This window comes from Nipponia nippon, unplaced genomic scaffold (assembly GCF_047370975.1).
Source record: "Nipponia nippon isolate SJK-2023a ecotype South Korea unplaced genomic scaffold, ASM4737097v1 scaffold_18, whole genome shotgun sequence".
Lineage (NCBI taxonomy): Eukaryota > Metazoa > Chordata > Aves > Pelecaniformes > Threskiornithidae > Nipponia > Nipponia nippon.
The window spans coordinates 7,321,347-7,343,588 of NW_028262334.1; the positions used below are offsets into that span (position 1 = coordinate 7,321,347).

A 22,242-nucleotide genomic window follows, 5' to 3' on the forward strand; every position below is an offset into this window, starting at 1 on the left:
TTGAGTGTTGCCTGGGGTAAGGTTTGATCCTTCTTTGGCTGAGTTAATTTGAGAAAGTTACCTTTAGCTCTGTTTTTACCAATAAAATATTTTACCTTGACAACTGTAAAGAGTAGCTGTTGTGACTGGGAAATTGGTGCTTACTTTTATTTTAACTCTTAACATCTGTGTGGCGGTTGCCAGTAAAGAAAACCCAGCAGGCTCAGATTTCCAGAGGGAGCAGTCAGTAAGGGACTGCCGCAAGAAAGTTAGTTGCTCCCATCGCTGCAGCAGCAGAGATCTGGGTCTTCCAGATCCCAGAGCCTGGATACAAGTGTCAGCTTTTGCATCAGGTGCCTTTTTCTGTTCCACCACATGCTCCTTTGGGGTATCTCCTCTCCCAGCTTCTGCAGGTGCTCAGGGTGCTTTCGATGATAATGATTTTTTTATTTTTTTTTTTTCCCCCCTGAAAGCTCATGTTGGAAAGTTCGGATTTCTTCCAGGGCGTTTCACTGGTGCGCAGGAGGCTCACCTCTATTGAGCAGTTACTGTGCTGCTTCAGTTGTTTTAATAATTGTGTGATGGTATTTAATTGCAACATCTACTTTCCCACTGACTCCTCAGACGTTTTTGCTGGTAGTTCCTGTAACACTTATGCAAGCTGTGCATGCAAATCCCCCGTTTCTCATTGAACAAGATGCTTGTAAGCTTCCCAATCCATTCTGCCCTCTAATTACAAGCATTAGGCAATATGGTAATTCTGTGTTGAATCCAAAGGCACTCTAATTTTCCTTGTCTTCATAACTGGAAGACGTGCGTATGTGCATGTTTCAACGCAGTATGCGTTTCAGCTGGGTTACGCTGTTGGTCAGCCCCATCTCTTCCATACAACCCAAGGTCGTGTGTGTTGTGCTAAGTACAACTTCTGTGTTGTTGTTGTTTAATGGTACAATGCAATTTCCCTTCTGATAGATCTCTGTGGGTGTTGCTTTCATTTAAAGCCCACCATAAGGTATGTCTTGAGCCGAGAGTGGCAGATAGCCGCTGTGCGTGGTAGAGCTGTGGGAAGCGTTACAGAAGTGACCATCCTCTGTACAGGAATAACTGGAATTCTGTGGCGTCGGGTACTCAGGAGGTCAGAGCAGGCTGATCTAAAATGTCTTCTTAAATTCTGTGAATTGGCATTGGCACAGGCTGTTACGGACAGTTCACGAGTGCACATTCATGACCTTCCTTAAAGCCGCTTCTTGGAGAGCACATCTCTGAAGGAAACTTCATGTCAGAGCAGGGCATTTCTTGGTTTGACCACGACACGTGCAAGGAGCTGTGACCTTCTAATTCATCCTAGGTGGTGTGGGGACCCCTTTGTAAACAAGAGGTGAGAGGCACTGCTGTGTAACTTTTCACCCTCTACAGCTAGGTAATTAAGAATATCTGTGATAAGACTAGACCTATCTGGAATAAGTCTGCTGGCTTGTACAGAAGACTTCACAGGAGTCCCAGTGGCCACGCTCTGCACGGGTGGAGCTGGGGGAGTTACAAGACAGGCCCCGAATAAATCAGCTTGGTCTCTCAGACTTCAGCATGATTTGGATTGGGCCCATGTTAAAGAGATACTTGTGGCACCTGTGGGTAAGAGAAGTTCTTTTTCCTAAATAACTTTTCCAAAATGGTGTTGTCATGTAACATCAGCGGGTGTACTCCAATGCATCTACCCTTGGATCAGCTGACAAGGGCTGTTTACTACAGTTTACCTGGCAGCCGCTTGGCAGGTTGAACATCTCAGCACAGGCTGACCAGGGTACGTTTTTAGGTGGTTTCATCCTTTTCCTACGCCTCAAGAGCTACGAGGCACACGGGCCCTGCGCTGACCTGCAGTAAATATTTGCTCTGATCTACTGACCTGTGTAGCCGCCGTTCCCAAGGCAGTAAGCTGAGTGCCTCATCACTGAAGTGGAGCCCATGAAAATAAACACAGGGATATTATTACTTCTCAGTAATGGCAAAGTAAGGCTTGTGAAACAGCGTTCTCTGCAAGAACGTGTTGCTGACCACAGACATCCATGGGGATGCCCAGACTTCAGTGTGGGCTTAGTGTTTTGCCAGCAGTTTTCTGCTGAAGATGAGAATGTCCCCTTTATACAGGGACAGAAGTAAAAGTTCCCTATTGGGATGTAGCAAAGAAAGTGAGTTGTTTCATTCTCCACACTTTTTTTTATTTTTGGTGGCACATGAATTGAATGAATCTTCTGTATCTCCTCCCTTCCCTGTCGATGGTAGCTGGTCTAGAAGATCATTTGTGGACCAATAATCTGAAGTTGCTGAAAGTGTCAGTTGTATTTATGTCTCTGTCCTTCAGTTGGAGATTGCTGCTGTCACTCAGTGGACTGATGGGCCAAGTATGAGAGATAAGGACTCTTGTTTTTCTGTGTTACAGCATGTCTGTTAATGGAGGGAGGTAAGAGGGTGTGCCCCTACGCTCCTCAAGTAACTGACTGTCCCTTCTCTGTTACTGATGGCAGCATCTCCATTTCACAGTCCTACCTTGCTGCACTACCTGGATTTGGGATATTTAATGCTGCCAGAGGATCCAGCAGACCTCTGTCTAATTTTGCTGCACTGCACGGTGGTAGCTCCATTATGCCACAGCAGATGCACCGGGGGAATCTGTCTGCAGGCTCAAGACACCAGCTTAGATTCTGCCCATGTCTGGAAAACAGCACCTCTGCAGGGCTGAGAGCTTCGTACAGACTTCTGTGAAGTGCAAAAGCTTAAATTCTGCAGGAATTAGTAGCTTAGAGGCCCTGTTTTCTGTGGGTGAATGGATTTTTCTGATCTTGGTAGCAGTGTTTTTTTTCAATATAAAGAGTTAAGATTCACATTAAGGAGGCTTAACTGGTTTGCTGAGGGATAGTGGCTAGTGCTGTGTTAGCCTTATAGCCACCAAATTATATAAAGGAGAGGGTAACACCTTAAAGATGTGGTGTGCTGTTGGAACTGCAGGTGAGAACAAGACTCAACAACACCGTTTCTGCGCTAGAGGCAGAGTGTATTTAGCCAGGAGTTGGTAATTGCCTGCCAGCTTAATAATGTTAAGAACTGCCAAGTTTCAAGTCTTGCTTCATGTTTGGGGGAAGATGAGACAGCCTGTCCTTTCCTGGGCCTGAGCTGAATTGGGCAAAAAAACGTGGGCATTCTCCCTATTTTGTTTAAAGGTGGTGTTTTAACCATTCCTAAATAGATTTCCTTGAATAGGAATCGCAGAAATATTGCAGAGACATTTTGTCTCTCTTTGGAGAGAAGGTTGAGCACAGCTAAGATGCTGGACCTTTAATAGACAGAGAATGGTACAGGATTGAGTACACTGATACACTTCAGCAGGAGGTCGGGGAAAGCCTTGTTAAAGGTGAGGCAGCCCTTTTTTCAGAAGATGCAAGTGGGTTTGGTAGGCTTGCATCTGAGCTGCCTTTTAATATCCTTAAAATCCCTTCACAGAAGCTCCCTTTCTTGCAGAGGAGTCTCTTGAATTCCAGCTGAGTGCCAGTTCATGAGCAAAAAGGCCCAGTGAGGGGAGAGAAACTCTATATACATGTGCACTGGTCTCACGTGTATGAGTCCAGGACCAGCTGATAGCCGTAGTGACATTTTAGCTCTGCTTGTGCCTCCTTCTAGAACAGTGAGGTTTGGGATTTTCTATTCTGAGTGCTGTTTAACTTATCTGTGTCCCTTGCTGTTTCCCATGCATGTATTTTAAAAGTTAGATTTTTAATTTCCTGTGTTGTGTTAAAGCTGTGTGCAACCTCGTCTGTGTTTTCATAAGGATTCTTCCCTTCTAGCTGACGAGGTAGAGTAGCATTTTGAAGCTCCTGCCAGCTTGTTTTAATGTCTTTCTAGAGAACAGCTGGGAAAACACTAATGAAGTCCCAAGTAATTTACAGGGACTTTTTACAAAAGAAATTATTTTGTTGAAGTGGAATGGTGCTTGCTTTAAGCCTGACTTGCTCAGTGACTGACAAGGAGGCAGGCTGGTAGCTGTTGATCCTGGGGTTCGTTCAGCAGGCTGCTCCCAGCTTTGGCAAGAGTTTCATACATATAGTTCTTAAAATAACGAGAGCTAATGTCGCGTCGCTCTGATGAGAAGAGCCAGTCGAGCATTATTTTAATCCTTTCAATGGTTATTTTCACACCACAGTTCCTGGGAAGCCCAAATCTCAGGAGAGTGCAGTTCAGAGCTTCCATATTTGCAGATTTTGATTACTGATACAGTTTTTTTAAAAAAATTGCCTATGAAAGCATTCTGAGATGTCCTTGCTGCTTCTATGAATGCAAGCTGGAGGGTGTCAGGTGGCAGTTTGCAGGGGCCATTTGGTAGGGATATGTTGTTTAAGTACTGGACCGTGGTTCACCCTCGCACCAGGTTTGGGATTAGGATTATGGTTTCGTCTAGCAGGTGGTGTTGCACAAGTGTTCAGCCTAGACTTGGACTCGTACTTCGAAGTTACAGATCCCTGCTGGCCATGTACCCTAACTGACTATCTGAATTTAACCTGCCAACCCTTCCCAGGCCCAGCATGAGCCTTAATGATTCTTGTAGGCATAAATCCTAATCCTAACTGCCTTTCCTCTTAGCTCCACCTTTAGACATAGTCTTTGTAGTAAAGTTCTGACCTTAGGTATCCAACCGCTATCAACCATAGCTCAAAGGTAGCGACTCTCTCAGTCCTTGGGCCACAGGCCCTGCCTAGTGCTTGCCTGGATCTGGCTGAGGGAAGCCCTACACCCCACCAAATGTCACTTTTGAACTCGGTTGATAACCTAATTCAGCACCTGCCACTGGCCTAAGTTCACCGTAAGAGACTCAGGGCTGAAAACAGCCCTGACCACAGAATAAGCTGGGAATGTAAATGCTCTCCTTTGTTGCCTGTAGGAATCATTCAGAAACGGTTTGTGGAGAAAAAACACCATACGTGGAAATAAAAATGACAAATTATGGCTAATTGCTGTGGAGAATCTGCCCTCTGGGCTCTTCAGAGAGCTGGCATTGTAATTTTTTCATCTGTGGTTATTTTTTTTTTTTCTTTCTTCCTTCCTAGCCATGCGGACACTTAGTGAAGACACCATCAGGATCTTTCTCCAGCAGATAGCAGGTGCCATGAAAATGCTGCACAGCAAAGGCATCATCCATCGGGACCTGAAACCGCAGAATATCCTCCTTTCCTACGCTGGAGGCAGGAAATCAAATCCCAACAACATTCGCATAAAGATCGGTAAGACCCCATTACAAACGTCTCCCTAAGCACTCTCAGGAGAGTTTGGTGACAGATAAACAGCAAGCCTCAATCTTTCTTTGGGGAGCTGTCTAGGAGAAGGAAAGAATTGCTGCACTTTTTAAAATGCCCTAATGGTTTTCATCTTCCTTGCAAGGTCCTCTGCTAGACATAACCTTCAGCTGGCTCCAGGCAGTAGAGCAAGAGCTTTCTGCTCTGCCAGGACACAGACTTAACACAAAAGAATTGGGCAGGCCTTGCTCCACTTCCAGCTGAATGGTGCCTCCCTCAGTAAAAACAAATACCAGCCTGCCTTAATTGGCTTGTAATCTCCAGTTTACCAAGAAATGAGCAGCCGTTGTGACTTTACCTCAATTCTGTTAAAAGCTGAAGACAAATGTTGGTCTCTTAAGGCCTGAAACTAGCTGTTCTCCTGGCTGGCCTCAGAGAGCCCTGTGGGAGTCAGGCACACCTAAAAGCAGGTGTTTCCACGGTCTGAATTAGAGGCAGGCCTTTCAGCTGTGTCTTGAAGAAATTCACTTTTTGCATATTAGGCAAGTGGCACAGATGGACCAGTAGTTGGGAGAAATGCTCCAGAAATCCAGTTATAGAGCACACGTATCCCCTGTGGTCCCTCAGAAATGAGTGCTGGATGATATCACCCTCAGCACGTGGACTTTTGATTATGTTATAGTTCACGAGCTGAAGCTGACACCAACTGGATAAAACTGTTCCTCGCCTGAACCCTGCGCTGTGGAGAAAGTGCTAGTGATTCCATTCAGCTGAGAAATGAGGTCCAGTGGAAAAGTTTGAAGTATTGCTGCCCTTTTGCGTGAAGCATTTTTTGTGAAGTGCAGTTATCTGGAAGATGGAAGTGACTGGGAGCCGCAGATGTAGGCAGAAGGGCTGCAGGCACGGCTGCCCTTGGGTGTGCATGGTCCAGGGAAGAGCTAGCCATACCCATTCATTAGTGACAGATGACAGTGTAAACAGCTGTGTCAATCTCCTAGCTTGAAATATCTGGTAACCTTGAGGGAACCTTTAAGTATCATGATCAGATGCTGAGTAACCTGCAGAGGTAATTCATCTTGGTATTCCTTGTCCCTGGCTTTTCTAGCCACCAGGTGAACTACGGCTCAGCTTTCTGTCCTCGTGCTGGGGTTAGCACTCTTGAAACTCTTTTAAAGGAACAGAGAAGACTGTTTTCAGTAGGGCTAGTCTAGAAATGTGGGTGGTGGTGAGTAGTGGTTTCTCTTGGATGTCTGTTACATTGCAGCCTTTTCAATGGAGGGGAACTTTCAGTTCCCAAAATTATAAGTTGAGATAGCAGCAGATGAACTAGCTAGTATGAACTGCCGTGCTCTCAATGAAGTCAAGAGAGCTTTACCAGCTTCCAGCAGCTGACATTTCAGTGTGCAGGCAAATGGGTACAGGAAGAAGTGACTGTTGATCTTTGAAAAATGGATGGGAGTTTGTGCTTCTGAATACTTTTTGTGGCTTGGTCTGTTCTAGTATCTGTAGTGTGCATTAATAACTAGCACGAGGTTGTTACTGCTTGAGAAGAGAGCTTTCAAAGTCTTGTTAAGATGGGTACTTCACTTGCTGTGAAGATGCATGGGAAGTGAAAGGAAAGTAGGGGGAGAGTCAGCTGGGGAAGGTGCAGGCTCTCCAGAACTGGTGTCTGATCCTGACCTACCTCTATGTTTCTCTTTGTAGCTGACTTTGGGTTTGCCCGGTATCTGCAGAATAATATGATGGCAGCAACATTGTGTGGTTCACCAATGTACATGGTAAGTGTGTTTTGTCTACGGGTTTTTCTGTATTGTTCTTGCTTTGCCCCCCCCAGAAGCAAGGCTTTGTTTTTCGCTAGTCTTTCCCCCTAAGGTGAAATTTTATTTACCTGTCAGAAACCAACTATTACACAGGGAGACTTCATAAAGTTCTAGCTGCTGGTAATGTTGGACAACAGGTGCCTGTGTTGTCATCTAACTTTCAGGTGAGCTGTCGATAAATAAAACGGGACAAAACAGGGTATTGATCGCTGTCTGGTCCCAGAAACTGCATCTTCCAGAGGGAACCAGGGCCTCTCCACTGAAGGCATTGTGAAATGAAATCTGTTTTCTCTGCTGTGAGCAAAGCAACAGCAAAAGAGCGGGCTGGGGTGATATTTCACACATCTGGCTATATTTGAGGTGTTGCTTCCTTGGAGAGGACCCTCAGTAAATCACTGCTTCAGCAGGCCCTTTTGAGCCAGAGTGGTTCCACGAGCCTGCTGTCACCTCGGGCTTTGCAGTTGTTTTTGCTAAGGCCACAGCATCAGGAGCAAGGTCCCTGTTTAACAGCAGTTTTGTAAAATCTCCCAACTGTTTTTAGCTCTTGGGTCTTGCAACATCCCTTCAGATTTATGGACCTATGCAGGCAGAGATTTTGCCATTCTGGCTAACTTACTCCTAAGTATACTTTGCTGTGCAGCTTAGCAGATGAGTGTAAATGGAGCTCACCTGCTTCTGTTTACAATTTATGTTCCCTGTGTTCCTGCTCCCTAACCCTCCTCCCCCACTAATTCTTTCCCCAAATCAGCTGCTTCCAGGGTGACTTCTTAGCTTGTGAAACAGATGTGTTTAAAAAAACCCAAAGTGATCCCTTTCACTCCCTCCGTACATTCCACTCTGGGACCAGGATGTGAGGAGGTGATCTCTTGTTTGTGCTCATGGCAGCAGTCAGGATCTCAGTGTCACATCAAGTCAGTGAAATTAAAAATGACAAAACCAGGCCAGAAATAAAAAAGTGAAAGCCAGCCATGTAATAGTTCCTGGGGATATGTGTGTCTGAGCTCAAAGTAAAAAGATGATGTGGATCAATTTAGGTTGAATTTTTTGCAAGTGTCCTGGGGGCAGTAAGGACCTGATTTTGAACATGATCTAATCCACTCTGAGTTTTTCTTGTCTGTACTCTTCGGGCAGAGTTAGGCTGGACTGTGCTGCGCTGCACAGGGGTAGCGTGTCTGGTAGTCTGTTCCACAGTACTAACTCAGGCAAAACAGACTTCCTCTCTTTCCCTCCCTTTTTTTTTTGAAGCCTGATGTTTATTTGAACTAGACTGTATGTGAAGATGATGTAATTTTTTTCTCCTGTGAGAGCTTCCTGAATTGTCTGTTTTTAGTGATACTTTTTCTTTTAGTCTCCTGTGAAAGTAAATGAAAACACCCAGCTTATTTTTTGAAAGGGCTGGGGGGAAGGTAGTGATGACCTTTTTCTAGTTTATTTTTTTATTTTAAACAACTCTGGACATTACAGGGAATCTCAAAATGTTTCATATTGTTCTCTTACTGATGGGTTTGAAAAAAGATGGGGAGGGGGGTTCAACTTGGGATTTAGGGGGTGTTTGAAGTCTGTCCCTACTACCATTGTGCATCTTGTGCAGCAGCCCTGGGAACACCTGCTGGCAAGGCAGGCCCTTATTCCCTGCTTTAGCTCGTAGCCCATTGCTGCTCTTTTCATTTTGCTCTTTTAGAAAAGAAAGGTATTTTACCCACACCAGAATGAGCTTTCTGTCTGAACCCTGGTATGATCCATGTCATCTGAGACTTCAGACCTTCTTGTGGAGTTCTTCTCCTGCTTCCTTGGCTTTTGTTCACCTGCTTCCCTTAGGGACAGACTGAGCCCCTGTCCACAACTTGTTTGCTGCCATTTTTTTTCTGTTGCATGTGGCCTTTACTTCTAACAGAGCTAGAAAATTGATCCCATTCCATGCTGGCAGCACTGCGATGAGATCTGTTGTTATAAACACGTGGGATTAGCAAGCCTGCCCTTCTGTCCCTCCTCTGCTGCCACTGCTCCTAAGGCATGCTGCCTCCTGAGCCACGGGGCTTTGTGGACCTGTACCATCTCCAGCTTCTGGAACAAGTCTGGGAGGGAGCAACCAAGGGCATGGTGTGAGATTAGAAACCAGAGTCCGAGGCACAGCAGGGCTCAAGCTGTTGGACTGAAATGCACAGATCTGCCTTTGAACCCAAACTGTGACCTTGGCAGCAAGCTCTGGAGCATAATTAATATGCTGCCATCTCGGGCTAAATAAGGAAAGTGCATAAGTGATGCAGATCAGGATGGAGGCTGAAGCTTACCTGTGCAGTGTGAGCCTTTGCTTTTCTTAATCATTTACCTGTTACTTGCTTTGGTTTAGAAGATCTGGCTGTGCGATTTCAGTGAGGCTTCTTCTGAGCACAGGTGGATTCAGCAGAAAATGGTATGCTGAGAAGGGAAAGTACTGAGTTTGCCTGAAGTAGCAAAACAGCCTCTGGTATTTTTTGTCTGAGCAAAAGTCTGTGCTTCCCCCACTTAGATAGGGAGTTGGCCCTTTCAAGGTAGCACAACAGTTGTCTTGGGAGCAAGTCTTTCATGGTTATTGGGGAATCTAGCTCAGGGGGTTTTAAAGCATAATAGTGACTGCTGTTTCTTTCTTGCAGCTGCCAAAAAAAAAAAAAGCTACGTCTTCTATAACACAGATTTCTGTTCTCTCCCCAAAAAGGCACCAGAAGTCATTATGTCTCAACACTACGATGCCAAAGCTGACCTCTGGAGTATAGGAACCATCATTTATCAGTGTTTGACAGGAAAGGCTCCTTTTCAGGTGAGTTGCTTAGATCTAATGTTTCTGACTCTCTTGCTTTTTTCTTTTTTTCCTTTTAATCCACTTACTCTAAGCCTTCTCTCATTTAGAATATTAACTCCCGTAGATCCAGCCTCATGGAGGTCTGGCTGTCCAACACCTCGACAGTGTGGTGCTTTATATGTTGTAATGCTGGATGTGTTACTAGAATATGACTCTCCCCCTCTGGGCTCTATCTCGGTGAAATGTATTTCCTGGTTATAAAACCTTAGAAAGGGTCATCTCTTCAGACAATTATCATGAATCAGTTAAAGCAGTGGGTTTTTTCCAGGCCCACACTTAAATCAGTTTCTATTTACAGCTGTATTCCGTGTGTAATTTATAATTATAACTCTGTTGGGTATGAAAGGACAATAAGGAAGATTGTAATTGCAAGTTAATGTTCGGGATGATTTTGGTGGTAACTGGTGTATTGCAGCTAAATTGACTTTGGTTTTAGACCAGTTAGATCCTTTGATAAGATCGTACTTATCTGTCATGCCACAGCAATCCCTTCCAGCCTGAAATGTTTATGTTCAAGTCCAGACTCTTCCAAATATAACACAGTCCAGTAAAACTCCACCCTGTAATTTATAGTTCTGGATGAGCTCGAGCATATCTTTTGTGAAAGGCATTCTCTGATTTTAAATTTCCAAATGATGGAGAATTCATCCCAGCCTTATGCAAGTTGCTTCAGGATTACTTAATGTATTTTTAGTCTTATATATAGCTGGAGTTCATCTAGGCTCAGTGCATTTCTCGTTACTTTTCTTCTTCCTTGCTGAATGAGATCTGCAGACTCTCCTTTGCAACCACTATTTTAAAGTACTGTACTTGTCAGGTTTTTGTCCTTGCTGTCTTATAGCTTAGCAGAGAGATGCTTGAGTTGCTGGTAGTTCTTTGCTTCTCTAATGTGTGAGCTCTGTAGAGCTTGTCTCTAATCCATGGAAAAAGACCAAACCTCAAATTTGCATGCTGATGTATCAGCTGATGCCAGCTCTTCAAGTTCTTAGGTCAGTTAGGGCAAACATGAACTGTTGGCCCTCTTTTCTCATGTCCTGACATCTCTTTATCCTGACTCCCTAATAACAAAAAAAAAGGCAAAATCAAACAACCAAAAAAAAAAATCCCAAAAAAACAAATAAAAAAAAGTTGAGGGGGAAATCTGTGCTCATGTAATAAGGCAAATTTTATGAACTGCAGGACTTTCTGAGCTTTAGTTCCACAGCTCTTTAGAATTTCACACAAGACCTTGAATGTTTATGCAGTTACATCACCAGGAAGGATAAAGTGAATTCCGAATCTGTTGCAGGAAAGAGTGGGCAAATACAGAAGTAAACTAATGGTTTGTTTTGGTTTTGTCTAGAGCCAAGAACACTTTTCTCCTTCAGGGTAATTTTTTCCCTGCTCCTGTAAGAATCCTCCATTCCAGTGCTTTTTATTCTGTCCACCAGCTTGCTCTGTATTTAGAGCAAGACTTCATTTCCTTTGCATATTTCTTTTTTTATAAACACCCCTACAAAGCACACTGAAACTCCTGAATGGCTCCTGTTTGCTGGCTGCATCCACTTGTTGTCGGTGTTGGTATCTTTGTTTGAGAGGAGAAAATGACTGTTAGGATAAAAGAAAATAAATATTTGTGCATTAAGAAAAAACTGGGGGTGGAAAAAGCAAGCTTTGACTCTGCATGCATAGGAGAGCCTTGCACTTGTTCTGTCTTGTAACTTGGTGCCCTTTAGTCTCTAAAGGCACCTTGATACTGTATTCATTGAAATAATTTAGTTATTCAACATGGTGACTTTATCATAGGTGTTCTTCGCTTAGTAGCTCGCACGCAACCTTGGGGCATCTGATTTCTTTGAAAAGAATTAGGTGGCTTTATCATTGGTCATTGAAGCATGTCACAGAAATGTTCTTCTGAAAACATTTGTTCTTAGAGAGAAGATTTTTTGCAGGAAATAAAATTGAATACTAGTCAGCTTTATTTGGCTCTCCAGCCAAAGTTTTGAAAGGGCAGGCGGTCAGAAAACCATCGGCTCAGCCTGTACGTGTGTCCTCAGGCTCGCACAGAGGCGAGAGCAGTCCTGTGTGCCTCTGTGCCTCCGGCTGAGACATGGCGATACCTTGCCTTGCTGTGGGCAATGAGGGGACATCTCTGTACCTGCCAGCAGGTCCTGATCCTTGCTTTGTGCTTGCCTGGCTGGACAACTTCTTTCTTTCCCATGTACATCCAACATTTGTTGGGCTGGGGCTGGAGGTCATTTGTTTCTCTATTTTAATTTTTCCCCCTGCCCTTTCCTCTTTTGGGGTTTGTATTTTAAAGCAAAATGCCAGGCCCCATTTGCTGCTGCAGTAGCAGCTGTGGATTTGTTTGATCAGGGAGAGAGAAAAGCTCAGCCCAGATGGTTCTCTGTGCACCATCTATTTGTTTTGACCATGTGTGTCACAAATTGCCTTCTCCTAGCTGCGAGTTTCAGGTGAAAGAAGCCTGTCTAGGGCAGATGTTGGAAAGGTAGTTAAAGGTTAACTGCCTTTATTTCTTTGTTGGCATGACTGTGTTGTAAGAATTTGCTGATGGTCACTGAGCAGGCAAGAAGCTATTGTTTACAGGAGGAGAGAGGGGTAGTGGATGGAGGGGATGGGGAGATCATGAATAGGGATGAGTGCTTTTGGGAGGGACATCTACAAATGGGTGGGGAGATAACAGGCTGATTCCACAGAGTGCCACCAGCAGACCCAGTCGTACAGGGCAGCCAGGAACTGCATTTCTGATGTTAACCTCTTCAGGCTAAATCCTCACCGTGCTTTCCCTTCCAGACCGGCAAGGACAGCTCCTCACCTCTGAGGAGGAGCTGAGATTCCCATGGGAATCTGGAGCACGGTGGCGTGAAACATGCTGCATTTGGGCGCTCTAGCTGTTCACCGCATGAGCCAGTTTGGCACCTTCACGGGGATGCAAGCCAAAAGGACTCCAGTGTTATCTGTAGTGAGGAGGAATGAGCTGTCTAAAAATAAAATAGGGCTTTGGGGGGCTGGGTTAGATGGAGAAAAGATCAAATGTGTGGAAAGGCTGAGGCAGCTGTCAATCCAGAAAGTGTGTAAATCAAGACAGAGATGTGTGTATGTGCGTGAATGTGATTTTTGGCTGTCTCTAAGTTAAAATTAACTGTAGCTGGGTCACCCAAGGCAACTTCCCAGAGCCATTCCTGTCCCTTTCCTTGCCTCCCTGCACACAGGCAAGAAAGAAGCTGCTGATGCTCAGATGCGAACAGTTGGTACTATGGCTGGTGAAGCTGTCTTAAGGAGCTTTTTGTATTAAACGTGCCCATAAACAAAACGGTGAGATTGCCATAGGGATGAGATTAATGGGATTATGAATCCCTATAAACAGATTTTCTGAGCACTGTATTAATGTGGAATTGTTAATTTGCCTTGCCTAATAAGTAGTCTGCACTTGCATCTCTTCATTTCTGTCGCTGAGGACAGGACTTGAACAGTGCGGTTCCAGGTCTTGCTGACCAGTACTGAGAAGTGTCCCGAGAGTATACTGGTTTTTTTCTTGTCCTTACCCGAGCTGAAAAGATTGGGACCTAGTCCCCACGATGAGGTGATGTAGCCTGTGTAGACAAGTGACAACCAGAAGCGAAACTGGAGGCAGAGAAGGAAAAGATTTACACAAGGTCTAAAATACCTTCCAAAAACAATCTAATCCTTGTCAGATGATGTGTTAAATAACCTTAGTCTCTTTTTTGGGGGTGGGGGGAGAGGAATCTCGCTGATGTTCCTGGTGGTTTCTCTTGTGTGACCCCTTTAAAAACTGGGCAGCTCTTGGCAAGGAGACATGCAGCCAAGCACGTTCCCTTTGTCAGAGCTGTCTCTGGCAGCGGGACGGGTCTGCTTGGACATCAGATCCCGCTAAGGACCGCGAAACCTGGTTGTCTGCTGTCTGAGCCTTTGTGTGAAACTTCTCCTAGCTGCGTTACGGACGTGGTGCGCTGTGTCTGTGGGAGAGCGAGCCAGGGAGCAGGGAGGTGGCAAGAGAGGTAATGCAAGTTTTGCTGCCTGGTCTGGCAGCTCTGAAGGAGTTAACCTGCCTGCGTATGTTCTCATCCCAGCTAGCTGCTAGGTGAAAAATTTAATTTCTAAGCCTGGTATACCCAGTCCACTGCTTTATTTCTAGGTTAATTCTGCCTGCATAAGTACTAGGATTATGTATCACTTACAACAACTGCTATGTTGTGAAATAGGCCTGGAGGAAGACTAGGGAAGGGAGGATTTTATACCCAGAATTTGAACTGCTGATTTATTTGTTAGGCAGGCTGCTCTTCTGTTCCCAAAGCTCTCCCTCTGGACTGTCCTGTGTCAGTGGGGACAGGTATTCCTGGCGGTGGTAGGTTACTCTGCTGGAATTGGGCACGGTGTTTGTGGGTCTGATCCTGCTCTGTTGGGAGCAGAGAAAAAAACATCCATGGGCAGCTAAAGAGAAAGGTTTAGGGGGGTTTTTTGTTTGTTTGTTTGTTTTCTGGTCCTGGTGCTTTCAGGATCCCCTGAATGCCAACCACTTAGTTGTGGGAGTCTTAAAAGCTGTTAAGACTGCACAAGCAGAAGGTATTTGCAGCAGGTTTTCAAGCTTTTCCCTAGAACTATTGAGCTAGAAACATCATTACTTATTTCTTTTTTTTCTTTCTAATGTATCTGAATCCCTTCTCTGCACCTCTAAATCCCCAGGAATCCCAAAGGAAAGGATTCAAACAGAAGAGCAGATACCATACACCTGCTATGAGGTGTTGACGAGGCAGCGCTGTTCACCGAGGGTGTGAATGTCCCTGGCCCTCTTCTGACTGATCGCTGGGCTTTTGCATCCAGCCTTTCCCCAAGCGCAACAAATCCAGCGCTGAGTGCTTTTGGAAACGCCACCCTGCGTGCTTTTCGCGTGCAATTCACTTGCAGGCAGCCAGCACCGAGTGGGATTTGGCAGAGTTATGCTGAATGCCTTTGTTGGCTCAACATATTTCCACTGCTGCTCGGGACAAAGTAACAGAGTGGCAGGATTGAATTTGTCCAATTGTCTTTATATATAGAAAGGACAGACAAACCCAGAGCCAGTTACACTAAAGCAGCTGCTCCATAGTAACGTGAGAGGGGGAACAAGGGCGTGAATTGGCCTGCTGGTGGGTCTCCCGTTCTTGGGGAAAACTGAGCTGTCCGTTCCGCGTCCCTGTTTCTGACAGATGGATGCTGTCCTACAGGTAGTAGCTGGCTCTGTGTACCTTGAATAGCCTAGTTGTTAGGTGCCTAAAATGTGCTTTTCTGGTGTTTTTCTTGGGTAGGGTGTATCTGCCTGGAAGGCAGATTTCAAATGAAGTCCTTAGCTTCCTAGAACAAGGAATTCAAATGGCATTTTTAGCATCTTACAAACATTTCTGCATCTTTTTCCATGATTCCCAGAGAAGCACTGTTTATTGAAAGAAGAGAGGTGAGCAAAGTGGCTGAAGGTACCAGTGCTTTATGAAATGGACGCTAACAGCAGGAGAGCAGCGGGCATGTTACTGCGAGCCCGGGAGCCTGCTGCTAGGAGCAGAACAGTATGACTCAGTTAATTAATAATGAAGTTATGTGAAGATGCAGTTGGTATTACCAAATTAATGGTGATCCACAGTTGTCTGTGCTGGGCACTCACTAAAATGACTCTGTTCCCCAGCAGGCAGCTACCTATATCAGAGACCAGCCTTGAATTGAGGGCAGCCCTGGTGAGGAAGGGTGGTCTGGGTGGGTAGGAGCCTGACACCCTGTCAGAACGAGTGGGAATTGTACAGAGACAGCAGAACACGGAGAAACAACATCCCTACAGGGATCTCTCTTTAATTTGTACAAAGAGAAGGGGAACTTTACTGAGGATTTTGTTTCTATCCAAGCTAGTGCTTAGAAACCCTCTCTAATGAACTGGGCTTTGCATGTGTGCTGCTTTTAATATACTGTCTTTATTGCCGGGAAAACTTCTGACAAAACAGTGTTTGAAATAGATCAGAGCTTCATTGTATTTGTGAAACAATTGAGTTGTTGCGGCAGGAAATGAACAGAGCAAACAGCCAAGGCGTGCATCTCTGCTGGGAGCAAGCACTTCGCTTCCCTGCCGCGGGGTTCAGGTCCTCCTTGTAGGCTATGTCTGTCAGGCATATTTTTCGTCACACAGAGTGTTGTGGCCAAGCCATTTGGTGCAGTGCGTACGCTTGCCTCGTTAAAGTTTTCCAAATATTAAGAATCTAATTACAGGGCAAGATCTGCAGGAGGAAGGGTGTAAAATGGAGTTTTACTGAACCAAATCAAATTGAGTGGCAGTGATTGGAAATTTTGATGCAGTTTGGCACCTATGTAACAAGGTGCTTTGCTGCATAACATTCATTTTAATGGTTTGTGAAGAAAGTATTTTTGCACCTCCTGTTTGGGTCCCTTCTGTGTCTGCGAACAGCAAAAGATATGTTATTGCAGAAAGGAGAACTGGGATTTATTTCCATCTTTTAGGAATCCAGTAGCTCTTATTGATACAAATTCACAGGAGAGCTGTGAAGCTTGGGTTGCTAAGACTGTGCAAGAAATACTGTCCTCATCAGTACTACACGAGTCTATTGATAATTAGCAGCTTTTGAGACTCTCCCTTTGGTTTCTCTTCAGGGTTTGTACTGAGCTCTGTTATCCTTAATTTTCGTCTTCAGCCAGAGGGAGTAGGCAATGCTGAAACAGCATCTTATGTGGCTGCTTTTCCAGCCATGCTGTGTTAGTGGTATTTTGATGGCCATCTGCAGATTGGCTTGTCTGATTTGCCATTTTAAGCATTTTAATTGACCTTAAATGCTTCGAATTTAGAAATGGAAGTAGGTGGAAGGCTCGAGGGTTTTTTGAGCCTTCCCTGAACGTCAGGAGAATCTGCCTGTTGCCTCCTTGTTCACACTTTCCTACACACTCTGCTGCACCAATAATTGATTGCAGATTAATCTCTCTGATCTTCCTTCCCTGTTTATATGTGCCTTCATGTCTGTGTCACGCCAGCCAGCCTGCTCTGCCTTTGATAGAGACTTTGCCTAGGCAGAAAAGCTTGAGACACTAGGGTTAATTTACTGGCCTGTATTATTCATTGCATAAAAACAAATGGAGAAATGACATTAGGAGATTTTTGTGTGTCTGAGCTTCTATACTGGCGATTTTATTTTTAACCTCGGCCATAAATCTCTTGTGCCTAGCCTTTTTTTTTTTTTTATCCCATCTCTGAGAATTTGGGATCTTGTAGTCAACATCCCCAGCAGTTGTGTATATTACTGCACAAATAGGAGCTGTGGCTTGAGACCTTCTGGCTTCCTGGAATTAAAGTAGAAAATCCTAATTCAGTTGCTGTTTCCCCATGTTCCTGGTCTCTTCACAGATCCCTTGCCCATCCACAGGCTCCCTGCCCCTTTTCTAAATGCCCTGCGGCACTAATCCATGTTCTCAGCGGGAGCTGCCATTCATCATTTGGGACTCCTCACGTCTGCAATTATTTAGCCTCCTGGGTGAGGCTATTAGGCCAGCTCAGACCTGAGCATCAGAGCCCGCTGCAATGAAGCTCAGCCCTTGGAAGGGGAGAGCAGGAGAGAACCAGGTCAGGGACAAAAAGACAGCAGGCTGAAATACTGTATTTTCACTCTGGCACAGTGCTGGCTTTTCAATCTAAAGCAAGCTGCAGGTTCTCATTGTCTGTGCTGGTTCAGCAATTGAAAAGTGCATCTTTGCTCTTCAGAATAACTGTGAAATAGAAATGTTAATCCCCTTCCTTCATTGTCAACTGTTTCACGTGCTGGTTTTCTTTCTCTTCTACAGGCCAGCAGCCCACAGGATCTTCGTCTCTTCTATGAGAAAAACAAGATGCTGATGCCAAAGTAAGCATTTTTCCAGTGTCACTGTTTGTATGCACTTGTTTACTCCATATTGACACCTGTCCTTGCCTGCTCCTGGCTTGTCACTCAGGGAGGTGACTGTAAAGTATTTGGCCACCTGCCTTCCCCCATTCCTTAAACCAGCAGTGATGTGGCCCAGAGAAAGTCAGACAGCAGCGGATTGCCAGAGCTGGTGTTCTCTCTTTCTGCAGATACCACTTCTCTCCTACATTGCAAAAATTCAGGATCATTAGTGATTTCAAGAGCCAGCTAGTGGTCCTGTCCCACATATGGCTTCCCTGAGGCTGGAGCCTTGGGAAGAAATCACGGCAATGCTTGAATCATGCGAGCAGCCAAACTGCAGTCTGTCCTGTAACCTGCCATACCTGACTGCAGATCACATTCCCATTTCTCACGTGTCAGGACAGCAACTGCTCGTGTCCATCCTGCTAATAGGAGGAAATATAACCTTGATGGAAACGGACACTGCTGCAGTTTCCAAGGGGAAGATAACTGCTTTCGTCCCACCGGGGTGTATGTTACCTAGTGAAGCACCTAGCTGCCACTCAGCTCTGTGATTTGTCAGCGTATTTTGGTTTTGTTGCTGTGGTCTTTCCTTTTGATCTCTGAGCTCTTAAAGCAGAACCTCATGCCTTCTCTTAAAACCTCAGCTTGGTATAGAGACAGGACTGAAGTTCCAAGTTTATACATCAAAAAATTGGAAGGTGTGTTTTAACCAGAAAGTTAGTTTCCATTTGGCAGAGCTGCTAATGCAGCCCCATACGCAGGAAGCTCATTGAGTTGCTGTATATGGATTTCTTTTTTTTTTTTTTTTTCCCCTTATCAGTTTAGACAGCTCCAAGAGATAGTGGAAGGAGAGCTGTCAAGAAGCTAGAGCTCTTACCAATGACTTGCGCTATGCATTTAATTTCCCTTCAAGTGCTTCCTTTTTTGATTTGGGGAGAAGGGGCAAATTTTTACCAGGATAAAATTTGGGGCATCTGGATGCTCTTCTGGATTGAACCAGAGGGCACGATGGAGTAAAACACCCAAACAAAACATTTCAAAGGAAAACCACTGCCACATAGTTGGAGCCAAATAGTCTGTGTGAGCAGAATGTAGAGCTGCTGTTTCCACTACACAGCCTAGAACATGTCTGCTCACCTTTGAGGTAGTCCCTCTTACTAAGAGAGAAATTAATCCCGACTATTAATAAGCTTCCTTGTGTTGATCACGCTGCCCTGCTGCCGCTTCAGCTCGTGCTGCATGCAGTAGGAGGCAGGCGAGGGGATAAATAAAACTCAGCTCTAAGAGCATGTCTGTTCTTGCAGGGATTAGTCCTTCTCCTGTGTTGTGAGTCCTTGGTACGCGCTCTGCGTCTACCCTTTTCACTCATCTCTGCTTCTTAACTACCAAATTCCTCCAAAATTTAGATCCGAGCCCATTGTTTTCTTTCACTGTAGAAGTCTGGTCCGAAGCAGCCTTTGCGTAAATGCTGGTTCCCTGCTTTCCAAAGTCCGTTTGTCTCTTTAACATGAGCCGCAATCTGTGCTATTTCCTGAGTAAACATGAATAAACGGCCTCCGCCAGCCCTGCCAACAGAGGATGAAACACAAAACCACCCCAGAGACCTGCTTCTCAGACTGCAGCAGTGCCAGGATTTGGTTTCATTCTCCTTGGGGCTAGGCAGGCTGGCACCCACCTCCCTGCCATCACCATGGCAAGCGGTGTGTTTTGGCTCGGGAGCGGGGTGGGGCAGAAAAAGCTCATTAAATTCATTAAATGCTCGCCAGCGGTCTCTGCCTGCCGGGCTGGTGCTGTTGCTGACAGGTGAAATGCCATTCTGAGGTGGGGAGCCCATGTCCGGAGGAACAAGCCCAAAGGTCTCACAATTTTAATAGCGCTGATGTAAATAGCTAACATTCATTTTGCTGATTTGCATGGTAAAGTGTATTCTAGATCATGGGGGGAAGAAGGCAGTTTTGTTCCTTATGTTTAAAAAGATGGCCTTGGAAAATAATGCTGTGGGGTAGCGTAGCAAAGCTTGACGTTTTAGACGTGAGAGGTAAGAGGAGGCAAACAGGCTGTTCATCTGCACCATCTTCAGTCTGTGTTGTGACATCTGAGGTCTACTACTTGACCTTCCTGTTTCTTGGCTTTAAAACCATACAAGAGCTAAAGTCATTGCTGGGAAATGGACTCATTTTGGATGAGAGCTTTATGTGTCATGGATAAATAAATTATGACGATAACGCTGGAGGACTGCAGGTCTCCAGCACTAATGTATTTTTCAGGAGACTCTGCTAGCTGTGGTGTCTTGGGTTACTCCGTTACACAGTGTGCTTTTAAGGCACACCTTTTCTGACAAGAGGGTGTTTTTTTTTTCTTGGCTCAAACTGACTCTCAGTTTAACTGCATCCCTTCTGGAGTCCTGGTGGCCTGGAGGCGCACGAAACCATTCTAGTGTCAGGGATGGAAAAGCAACTCCTCCAGTACAAACAAGGATGAGGGATGCTTGCCATCATTCCCTGTTCTAGGAATCGCTGGGCTCAGATTCCTGTGCCAGCAAGGCCTAGGGCTTCGCTGAAAAATAACTGGGTAGTACTGAAACCTATAAATAGAGACCTTGCCTCACATCTCTAGTTTCACTGAATAACAGTCTGTTAGTGCTAGTTAGCACCTCTTTTCCCCCCAGTATTTTTGTCCCAGCTTCTTTTTCTATCCTGTGTCAGGGGTAGAAGTGGTAGAAATGGTGCAGGAGGATTGTTTCTCCCAGCATCAGTCGGGCTTGGCTTCAGGGCAGTGAGCGATGCCAGCCCAGCGAAGCGGAGCCCTGCCCGAGCGAGCCGCGTGCTGTGCTACCGGGCAGGCTTGGGCTCCGCGCGGTTAAAATTACCGTGCTGAGCACACATGCCATCACCTCAGCTGACCCACGCATGGGGAGCGGGGAACGCCTGGCAGACCGTGGGGGCCGTGCTGGTCACAGCCACGATAAACAGAGTCAATACTGAAAGGACCTGGAGCCACCTACACTTAATTTGGAGAGCTCTGCTCTGGCTGCGGGCAGGCCCGGGCTGCTACGGCCCCTAACAGTGCTTCTGGTTACAGAGGAAAGTCAGCAGAGCTGAATCCACTTACGCAAGGCCTGAACTCTGCTTTCCCTGCCTTAATCCGTTCATTTATTCCCTGCTTCTCACAATCTACTGGGGTTGTGAAGAGCTGCCCTGGCCTCTCCCCCATCTGCTTGTGGAGTGAGGGAGAGCTCAATGATTTACTAGCTCTTTTGTGCTGCAATGGCCATTGAAAAGAGTATTTTCTTCCTAGTTATACTGGAAAGTGGGGTAATAGCTGCATGAATTTTAGCTTGCTTGGGTGGCAGTTGCTCGCATCTTAGTGACCTTCGATTAATAAATGCTGTGTATCAAAGAAGCAAATAGACAAAGGTCACTTGCTAGTCTTACATAAGCTGCATTGAAAAGAAAAGCCTTAATAAAATGGTAGTAATTGGTAATACGTTTCACCACCCATGTCTTAATTGGAAGCTTCCCCTTGGTAACTGCTTCACTTTCATGACCTCCTTATTCCCAGTAGAGCAAGTAGAAGAGATTTTTATTTATCATGTGCAAAATATTGCATGTTGAATGGACTTAAGTGAGAACCAGAAGGTTGACATTGGCCCTGCTGTGGAAGGGAAGGATCTGCAGGTGCTCTTGGGAGAGGCCACTAAAGCCAGATTAGCTGTAGCCTTAACAATGACAATGGGGAGTAAAAGCCAAACAGAGATGCAAATAGAGATGTTCCTGTTCAGCCTCTCTCCAGTGAGCTCATCTTATGTTCCTAGCCCAGCAGGCACAAAGGGAGTTTGCATTTGCAGGTTGCCTTGCTGAATATGTAAAAGCAGTTTAAGTAGACTGCAAGTCTGTCTTATTTTGCTTTTGTTTTCAATCCTAGCATCCCCAGGGAGACATCAAGCCACCTGAGGCAGCTGCTGCTGGGCCTTTTGCAGCGTAATCATAAGGACCGCATGGACTTTGGTAAGACCTCCTTCCAGTTTTAGTTCTGCTGCCTGTCTATGTCATCTTTTGTGCCATGGCATTGCACAAACCTCCATACTTTTGGCTGGTGCTAGGAGAAGCATCCAGACACCTGGGTTTCACCTGTGCCTGGAAGAGTGCATAATCTTGGGTTTTTCAGTATATGTGCTGGAAAGGTCCATGCCAATTCCAGTGCAGTTTTGTAAACCCAGAGATTTGGCATACCTTCAGCAAATGTTTCTTACTTGCATTCCCTCTTCTCGCTTCTGCTTTTATAATCTCTCTGAACTTCTGTTGTGTTAAGTATGCTACCAGGTGAGATGTGTATCTTGTGTATCTGTGTTCTTTCTCTGTGATTAGTTCCCTCCCAAAGCTTCAAGCTGCATCCATTTAATGAACAATTCAGTC

General features: G+C 45.3%; 1 protein-coding gene across 8 annotated transcripts in view; it reads left to right on the forward strand.

Moving 5' to 3' along the window:
- Nucleotides 1-22,242, forward strand: part of ULK1 (unc-51 like autophagy activating kinase 1) — an 82,896-nt gene that overhangs the window by 19,766 nt on the left and 40,888 nt on the right. For all 8 annotated transcript variants that reach the window (XM_087754265.1, XM_087754262.1, XM_087754261.1 and 5 more), the window contains 5 exons: nt 5,073-5,246; nt 6,963-7,036; nt 9,774-9,875; nt 17,745-17,803; nt 21,752-21,834. In XM_087754265.1, the coding sequence (XP_087610391.1) occupies nt 5,073-5,246; nt 6,963-7,036; nt 9,774-9,875; nt 17,745-17,803; nt 21,752-21,834 (492 nt within the window). The remainder of the gene's footprint in view (nt 1-5,072; nt 5,247-6,962; nt 7,037-9,773; nt 9,876-17,744; nt 17,804-21,751; nt 21,835-22,242) is intronic.